Here is an 8,932-nt window from a genome sequence, read left to right as displayed (position 1 = left end):
TCAACTATTTCATCATCCCCTTTTTGGGCCTGGTCCACGACGGCCCAGAAGTTAGTCTTACCAGGACACGTGCGAGGCACGTGGGGAGGAAAAACCCTCTTTTAAAACCCTAGCTTTGCCAGTTCTCTCACTTGTCTTCTGTTAGCTTCTGAGTTGCGAGGATGTATCTTCAGTTCTACATAAACGAGAATGGCGATAAAGTTTATACCACTAAGGTATGTTTTGTTTTTGGGTTCAAGTTTATTATCTGTGGAATCTTCTTGTGTTCAATCTGTCTATTAACCTTTGACTGTATCATTGAATGCAGAAAGAATCACCTCTAGGGATTCCTACTCAATCTGCTCATCCAGGTACTACTATATCTCGATTATTTCTTCAATGTCTTACTTTATTTGAAGGCAATCTTCCCCTTGAATCAGTTATGTATAGTTTTGGTACGACATGCCTCATACATAACAGTCATGTCTGTTTCTGTAATTGCCTGAAAGTATTGGAGATGGCTAAAAATATTCCAGTCTTTTGATTGTTTCTCCAATTTGCAACACTAGCACATGCATACATTTTAGAAGATGATTCAATCTGGGGTTCGTCCTGCATTCACCTGCAGCTGTTATTAACTGAATCCCTCTCATTTTTCAGAGATTTTTAATATGTTGTAATGAAAATCTGTGTAGTGCCTAAGTGCTACTGATAGTGATTTCCTGTTGTTAACTTGTTTGTTCCAACTGCAGCTCGTTTTTCCCCTGATGACAAGTTCTCGAGGCAGAGAGTTCTTCTGAAGAAGCGATTTGGACTTTTGCCCACTCAGAAGCCGCCCCCAAAGTACTGAAATTATATCCAAGGAGCTTATTTTTCAACTTTATATTTTCTAAATGCAATGTTTCATCTTTCATCTTTCAATGGTTTTGTAATGTAAAGTTGGATGGTTAATATTCCAAGTATTGAATGTTTGATTTGAGCCATATTTGCTATTCATATGAGAGACCTTCTCATATGATCAAATTCTGAATCCGACTAAAGATATTTCTATTCACACATAAACCATCTTTCTTAATCAAGTTCATAATATAAACAGTGCATCATCTCCTCTGAAAAAACTCACATTTTATGATCAAACCATTCTGACCCACAATTTATTCTATAAATAAACATAAGTACTCTAGATTTTAAAGGAAAATCCATATATCAATGGAATGGTACGTCATGTGCGACGGAGAGAGGGAACAATGACAGTGTGGAGAGAGAAGATACATTGAGTGATTAGTAGTATAAAATGAGTTGTTGAAAAAATAGAGATTGCAAAAATTGATCGAAAATAAAATAAAATAAAAATTATAATGAAAGAAAAGAAATATAAAATAATTGTAATATAATTTATTTTAATTTTTTTTGTTCATTTAAAATTATATGATAATTTTTTTAAATAAAATAGTAGGAATAATGTTTCTTTCTGATATTGGATTTCACCAACAATGAAGAAGTATTTTTGGGTCAATCCTTGGACGAGGAAACGTAATTTATCAAAAAAAAAAAAAAAAAAAAATTAAGTTGACGATTTTAATACCAAAGTGGTAGTCGTATTACCGTATATTTGTACAAATTGGAACACACAGCCAACTTGGTTAATTTTATAACAGCTGAAATACTCCCTCCCTCCAACTCTAGCCGGTCCTGGTCCCGGTCTTGGCAGACTCTGAATACTGACTTACTTCCACAAATGCTACGTACGATCTAAACCCTAGTTTTCGCAATTTCGTTTCAATTTTCCCTTTATATGATTTCTATTTCTAATTTTTTGATTCTGTAAATATTAATGCAGGAATGGCCACGAGTCTTGTAGGATTTCTGGTTCTGTTTTTGGCGATTTCGATCTGCCATGCTGCTTCGATCGTTCAACCGATTTCGGACTCTCACCGATCCGCTGCCTTAGACGTCTTCAAACCTGTCGATGGATCTTTTGGCAGGTACCATGTCGACTCTATGACTCTGATTTACTCTTTTTTTTTCCCTGTGATTTCAGTATGCATTATGAAGCGAATGTGCTGTTTTTTATATTTACTTTGGTTGTTTGCTGAGAAAATTGGTTTTCAATGTAAGAATTTCATAGAAAGTCTACTTGTGAATGAAATATGTGTTTTTTTTTTGTTTAAAAAATTATTGGGGTTTATACATTGGAAAATGGAAGATTTGAATCTGCTTTCTCTTTGCAGTTTTCCACTTTCATTTGTAGGTGAGATGAATTCCATTCGTGTGGTTAGAGGGAATTATGATCATTTGTCTTGATTTTTATTTTTAGATATTGCTTTCAGAGATGAGTTTTTCAGTTCAGCTGAATTTGACAGTTTGAATTTACAAAATTTTTATATAACATTTCTTCTCATTATAATCCTCATCATCATTCATGTGAAACAACTGTTTAATTTGTTTTGATTATACCAGCTTAGAAGAGACTTATGAGGCCCTCAGATCCTGTGAGATTCTTGGAGTTGAGGGAAATATTGACGTGAGCAAGACTACTTGTGGTTCTGTATCAAAAACCCTTGAGTCATCCTCTTCAACTTCAAAAGATTTGTTGTATGCGTTGAAAGTCAATGGCATTTTAAAATGCAAGATTGAAGAACAAGTATTTGAGGTATCTTTGAGCTAATGTCACTGACGCTTTATTCCCAGTTTGGAAATTATTGCCTTTATGTGGCAGTATGTGAACAAGATGTTTAAATTTTTTATTCTTTATAAAGGAAATCATTTCAAGACTCCAAACCGCTGTACAAGATGCAAGTTCATTGCTTGACTTCTACTATTCAATTGGAAGTTTGAAACTTATTAAGGTAAACTCTGATTTAAACATATAATTTCTTGTAATTTAGGGTTCAGCACTCATTTTATTTTTACGGATTAAGCTAGTTCTTCTATTCACTTATTTATTTATTTATATTTCTAGAAAAATAAGATATGTCTGAGGTTGTGAAATTCTTTTACTGATGTAAGGTTGTTGAAGGGATGCTTAATGCATCTTCTCTTCAATAGTTTATAGCCTTTTACATTTTTCTCATTTTGATAAAATAAATTTATTGATTTGTTGATGCAGGATCAAACTTCTAGAAATGATTTACATATTAGTGATGCTGAAGGAGTTTTATACTCTATAAAGGTAAGTTGCTTCTTTACCCACCAATATTTTTTATGGTGGAATATAGTCTGTGTTAGAACCTGACTGACTTTGAAATGAGTAGGTGAAGAAGGTCTATTGTTGGATCTAACTGAAACTGCCATTTGTCACTCTCAGTCTTACAACCACTTTCTTGTTCTACTTATGGCAATTATTTTCTTAATGATTGAAGTAATGATTGCAGGCTCTGAGCCAGAGTGATGGAAGGTGGCGTTATAGTTCTAACAATCCTGAGTCAAGTACCTTTGCTGCTGGTAATTATATTCAAGGATGCAGCTAATAGTAATTATATGCTTGTGTTATTTTATAATCTTTTTACATGTAGCTATAATACAAGTTCAGTTTTATTATTGAACATAGTTTCTATGCATATGTTGCTTATTATTCTGATTCTTAATTATCTGTTAAAATGGGCTTTTGCTTATTCTGTTAACTTATTGTGATTCTTGCAGGAATAGCACTTGAAACACTTGCTGGAGTCATCTCATTAGCGTCTTCTGAGATTGATCAATCTATGGTATCTTGGAACTTCTCAAAGGATGTTGGACTTCTTTTCATTAGCTTTTGCCTATATTCATATGCGTGCATGTGTGCTTGTACATGATTTTTCTTCATAAATATTCTTCTTCTTGCCTTTACCATTTTTTGTAATTGTTTTCTTCAGCTGAGTGATATTCATATTCTGCATTTACTTACAATTGTCAGATTGGTACTGTAAAAAATGATGTACTGAAACTCTTCGACAGTATTGAGAAATATGGTATTGTAGTTTCTACCTTGAATTTGGTTTGAAAATAATGTGTTTTTCTTATTTATCCTTATTTTCATTTAATGATTTTATGCTCATGGACTTCAAATTTGCAATAAAATTTTACTAGGAATCATATGTCCTAAGTTTGGGAGGATCTTGGCCACATAATTGAACCTACTGGATCAAATGGCTATGTCTGTGGTCTTCTATGATTGTTTGGGAGTACCCATTAGAGTATAAAGAGAACATTTACAAGATAATATAAAGGGAAAATATTGTCTTATCTTTCTATATATTAGATGGTGGAGAAGTATTGTAGGGAAATAAGCATAACTGGGGATAGGGATGTTTGGAAAGGCAGGCATGTAGAATGAAGTATAGGTTCTAGAGAAAATCAAGAATGGAACTGTATGCATATTTATATTGTACCTATTAGTTTGATTTTCTATAGCTTAAGGTACCTCTCTTTTAGGAAAGCTTGCTTTTTGTTTTTTTCAATTTTTTATGATATACATACACACATGCACACACACCCCTAGTAAATTGAACATAAAGGTAAGATACCCCTCTTTGGGATGTTTTGATTTTCAGTTACTTATTCCAAATGATGGTTTTTTAACTGGTGTTACATGTTGAATTCATAGTTGAAGGTATCCATGTCTAATCAACTTTCCTTATTGTAGATGATGGGGCCTTTTACTTTGATGAGAATGGTGTTATCACACGTGAACAGCTTGGTCCTCTTTCAATTACTTCATCAGTTGTTAGAGGGCTGACTGCATTTGCTGCTGTAACTACTGGAAGTTTTGATGTGAGTAGGAATTCACTCATTAGTACATCCCTGAGAAGCTATTTTTTAATGGGACAATGTTCTATTGATTCTGTATTCTATTTGCAGCTTCCAGGGGATAAAATATTCGGTTTAGCGAAATTTTTCCTTGGCATTGGAATTCCTGGTGATGCCAAAGACTTCTTTAACCAAGTGGACTCATTAGCTTGCTTGGAAAGCAATAGGCAAGTTGTTTTCTTGAGTTTTCGGTATTTTGGCCTTTCTATATAATACATTTATGTGATGCTGCTGTCAGATAGACTCATTTTGATAGCAATCAACTGACTTGTCTTTGAAATACAACATTTCTTTTGTTTTGTTTCTTTCTTAAAGAACAGTTTTAAACAATATCTTTTCTTGGAACATAAAAGACAGACTCCATTCTTCAATATATGGCAGTTACAGCTTTATAGCTGAATTCTCTAATCCCAAGGGTTAGGTTGAGTGATTTCATATTTCTAACCTAGAGGTCATAGGTTCAAATTCCTTCAAGCCACCTACGTTGCATATAATATCACACAAGTTTACTAGCTGTAAAAGTTGTAAGGTCAGAAGCAGCATCTAGTTTAAAAAGCAGTGAGCAAAAGGGAAGGGGAGGGATTTCAAGTATAGAGAAAAAAAGGCTAAATTATGGGGTTCTACATTGCAGCCTTTTCTTGTTGACATTTTTACTTGCACTGAATTTTACCTTTTCTTGTGCAGAATTGCCATTCCGCTTATCATATCACTTCCATATACAGTGCTTTCAGTGACCAAGGATGAGCACCTAAAGGTCTGTGTCCAAATATAGGTCCTGTGTTTGTGATGCAGTTGTGTAATTGTCTGATTGGCTGGTTTCTCTGATATCAGTAGTTGACTTCATTTATGTTTTTCGTTGTCACCTAGTTACTGCTTCAGTTTTCTTACTCTTTCTTGATATGTTCTGGGGTTCTATCTTCATTAGATGTATCAACATTCTCTCCATTTTCTAATATAGTCTTTGCTGAGTAAAAAAGTGAAATGTGTATGCTTATTACAGCTGCTTTATGCCTCCAATGTTTTTAGTGTAATATATCACATTTACAGTGTCCTTTACAAATTGAGAATCGATGTGGTTTGTGTTGGTGGTCCTATATCTAGACTTGGATGCCTTTCTGCCAGAACTTGTCACTGCCCTGTGACAATTTGAATTTTCTGATTTTTATAGGCCTGTTTTACATGATTTCTTTTTTTAATTTTGACTTTCTTGTCTTATGCTCTGTAAATCAGATTAAGGTCACTACTGTGCTTGGTGCAAATGCTCCTCCTCTGACAGTGAAACTTGTGCGGGCATTCTCCGTTGGGTCAAAGGAAACTACCATTGTTGAGGACCAGGTGCGGAAAATATCCTTGTTTTAGCCTCTATAGGTGCAATATACTTTTCGTGTTTGGCTAACTTGAATCTATGTTCTTTGTTGTTTATATATTGTAGGAACTCAAGTATGATCCACAGAGTGAATCTTATTTCTTAGATTCGGTGCCAAAGCCTGTTGATGTTGGAAATTATATTTTTATTTTTAAGGTATTATTATCATCATCATCATTATCAGTTTTTTACCCCTTACAGTGAGGGACTAATTATCGTACTTCATATCTATATTTCTGTATGTAGATTGATGCCAAATTTGAATTTTGTAGGTGGTGCTTCATGATACTGAGCATCAAAGTGTCTATGCTGCTGGAACCGAAACTCAAATACCAATATTTGTGACTGGACTTATTAAGATCAACAATGCTGAAATTGCAGTTCTTGATAGTGATCATGGGAACATAGAAACACAGAAAAAGTATGTTGTTACTGTTTTCAGATTTTAGCCATAGTTTTTTCCTACCTATTACTGATGCTGGTATTTTAGGCTTACTTGAATACCTGGATGTGATACTTTTAGAAGCCATTCCAATTCACTGTTTCTTGCTTTAATTATACTTCAACCATATAATTTGGATTTTTATTTTTCCACCCATAATTTTTATAGGCTACATTTGGGTGGAGATAATGCTGTGGCATTATCAGCAAACCACCTGCAGAAGTTTCATCTATCCTTTGAATTGATCACCCCTTATGGGAATGCATTTATACCACATCAGGTATGTAGTTGTTTAAACACCTATTTAGGAATTTACTGACAATAGTTGTTTGAGATATTCTGTTGCTGTGCAGGCGTTTCTCAAGCTGAGACATGAGAGCAAGGTTGAGTACATCTTTGTGGTGAAAAACTCTGGGAAAAAGTTTCAGATAACTCTAGTTAAGTGTCTTTTTTTATCTCCTTCACCCCTTTTTTCTTAACTTTATGTTCAGTCAGTCACCTATTAATGTGTGCCAGTGTTTCTTAGCCTGACTCTCAAAATCAAAGACAAAGTTGTATTTTTTAACTTGCCATCATTTGGGAAAAAAATAAGAATTTTATGTTGATCATGTATTTGGCAATCTGTCTTGCAGGATTTTCTTGGATTGGTTGAGAAGTTTTTCTATCTCTCAGGTAGATACAAGATTCAACTCACTGTTGGTGATGCAGTCATGGTGAGCATGAGTTTGTTTCTTTATTTCGTTATTTATTTTTTGGCCTTGTGTACTCACAATTTGAGCTAAATATGCTGTGCTTCTTTACAGGAGAACTCTCTATTACAAGAGATTGGCTATGTTGAATTAAATCTGCCAGAACCCCCTGAGAAGGCACCCCGAATTCCAGCATTACCTGTTGATCCTTATTCAAGATATGGGCCCAAAGCGGAGATAACCCACATTTTCAGGGTGCCAGAAAAGCGGCCACCTCAGGAGCTGTCCCTTGCTTTCTTAGGTCTCATTCTTTTGCCATTCCTTGGGTTCTTAATTGGGGTGAGTCATGAATGATATATTGCCTTTGGATTATTCATTCAGCTTTGTGTGTCCCAATTGTCTTTTCCAGTGCAGTGAGTAATATTTGAACTGTACTTTGATGTCTTGGACAGCTATTACGATTAGGGGTGAACCTGAAGAACTTCCCTACTGTAACCGTGCCTGCTACATTTGCCATCCTCTTCCACCTCAGCATCGCAGCAGTGCTGTTACTTTATGTACTTTTCTGGTTGAAGGTTAGTTTCTATTTTTTATCTTTATTTATTTTTCAGTTAGTGTGTACTGGTCAGTTGGCCATTGTTTGGATGGCTGTACCTTGATCCGAACATACAATTTAAATTACATATGCCTTACAACAGATGAGAGCTTTATTAACTATGTCAAAGTATTACATTTTTGGTTGTTTATTAAAATTTGGTGATTTTCTTTCTGCAGTTGGATCTATTCACAACATTGAAGGCACTTGGTTTCTTGAGTGTTTTCTTAATGTTCGTTGGTCACAGGACCCTTTCACACCTGGCTTCAACTTCAGCCAAAGTGAAATCTGCTTAACAAAATTCCTTTTCAATAGTGACTCGACAAAAATGAGGGGAAATTTCTCCTTCAAAGGAGAAGCAATGGACATCATGGTCAAGTTTTGTAGGACTCTTATTTAGTAAAGTTATATTAACCTGTTGAGAATTTTAGTACACACAGTCCACATTCACAATGAAACACCGGAAAGAAAGTTTATTTACACGCATGGCCCTCGTTTGTGTTGCCAATCTGTGAAGATTGTATGGTAGCAACTAGAAGGTCAGCATCTTTTTCTCTTGGAGTTCAGTTGCCATAGTTTGTTACATCAAATTTACTATTAGATTCTTCTTTCCTGGTTGTGCCTGTATGGACCAAGACAAAAGTTTAAGATGGGACGGGCATCTACAGTCTCCAACCATCCTCACTTACACACAATGGGTTGGTTAGTTTGCAGAAGGCAGAAGAAAGTTTAGTGGAACAAAGACCATAATGAGCAACTTGTTATTTTAGATATTCGAAAAGGGAAGTTTATTAAATGAAACTTCAGGGAGATCAAACTTTTTATTCAATGACCAGAGTTATGGTAAGCTGATACCTTTAGTTTTTGATTCATGACATTTGTGCTGCATAATGTAAGCTAAGCGTATTGCCTAGTGAAAATTATAGGTTAAACATGATGACAAGGAATATGTGGCCATGAGATGAGATGTTCCGTTTCATGCTCCTTGAATAAAATTGCAGGTTCCCGTTGGAAAAGGGATCTCGAAAGTTGAAGTTTGATTGCAATTTATGTCCTGGCATGTTTTCTTTTAC

At 34.9% G+C, this 8,932-nt stretch overlaps 2 protein-coding genes across 3 annotated transcripts; both read left to right on the top strand.

Annotated features, from left to right (window-relative positions):
- Positions 1 to 59: 59 nt before the first annotated feature.
- Positions 60 to 962, top strand: LOC123217133 (H/ACA ribonucleoprotein complex subunit 3-like protein). The gene is made up of 3 exons (XM_044637925.1): positions 60 to 215; positions 308 to 350; positions 732 to 962. The coding sequence occupies exons 1-3, from the start codon at positions 162 to 164 to the stop codon at positions 827 to 829; spliced, it is 195 nt and encodes a 64-aa protein (XP_044493860.1). The 5' UTR covers positions 60 to 161; the 3' UTR covers positions 830 to 962.
- A 557-nt stretch (positions 963 to 1,519) lies between these two features.
- LOC123216961 (dolichyl-diphosphooligosaccharide--protein glycosyltransferase subunit 2-like) lies at positions 1,520 to 8,905 on the top strand. 2 transcript variants are annotated; one of them, XM_044637667.1, is made up of 20 exons: positions 1,520 to 1,724; positions 1,820 to 1,964; positions 2,440 to 2,632; positions 2,739 to 2,828; positions 3,089 to 3,151; positions 3,354 to 3,423; positions 3,622 to 3,710; positions 3,875 to 3,929; positions 4,604 to 4,731; positions 4,819 to 4,934; positions 5,452 to 5,521; positions 5,998 to 6,102; positions 6,200 to 6,289; positions 6,406 to 6,554; positions 6,744 to 6,855; positions 6,929 to 7,012; positions 7,208 to 7,288; positions 7,379 to 7,603; positions 7,717 to 7,839; positions 8,039 to 8,905. In XM_044637667.1, the coding sequence occupies exons 1-20, from the start codon at positions 1,718 to 1,720 to the stop codon at positions 8,153 to 8,155; spliced, it is 2,112 nt and encodes a 703-aa protein (XP_044493602.1). In that variant the 5' UTR covers positions 1,520 to 1,717; the 3' UTR covers positions 8,156 to 8,905. The 2 variants fall into 2 exon arrangements, with proteins under 2 accessions (XP_044493602.1, XP_044493603.1); XM_044637668.1 differs by having other exon boundaries at positions 1,522 to 1,724; positions 3,622 to 3,686.
- Positions 8,906 to 8,932: the final 27 nt, after the last annotated feature.

This window comes from Mangifera indica, chromosome 5 (assembly GCF_011075055.1).
Source record: "Mangifera indica cultivar Alphonso chromosome 5, CATAS_Mindica_2.1, whole genome shotgun sequence".
Taxonomy (NCBI): Eukaryota; Viridiplantae; Streptophyta; class Magnoliopsida; order Sapindales; family Anacardiaceae; genus Mangifera; species Mangifera indica.
Note: the sequence above shows the minus strand (reverse complement) of the source record. Positions and strands in the feature narration are given on the sequence as shown.

What these genes read in the sequence shown, in the direction of transcription:
- LOC123216961 (XM_044637667.1), top strand. An exon ending in CTTGGAACTTCTCAAAGGAT is followed by an intron (nt 3,711 to 3,874) that starts GTTGGACTTCTT and finishes TACAATTGTCAG; the next exon opens with ATTGGTACTGTAAAAAATGA. An exon ending in GCTTGCTTGGAAAGCAATAG is followed by an intron (nt 4,935 to 5,451) that starts GCAAGTTGTTTT and finishes TTTCTTGTGCAG; the next exon opens with AATTGCCATTCCGCTTATCA.
- LOC123217133 (XM_044637925.1), top strand. Translation starts at nt 162, where the DNA reads ATGTATCTTCAGTTCTACATAAACGAGAATGGCGATAAAGTTTATACC. An exon ending in ATAAAGTTTATACCACTAAG is followed by an intron (nt 216 to 307) that starts GTATGTTTTGTT and finishes CATTGAATGCAG; the next exon opens with AAAGAATCACCTCTAGGGAT. An exon ending in TACTCAATCTGCTCATCCAG is followed by an intron (nt 351 to 731) that starts GTACTACTATAT and finishes TTCCAACTGCAG; the next exon opens with CTCGTTTTTCCCCTGATGAC.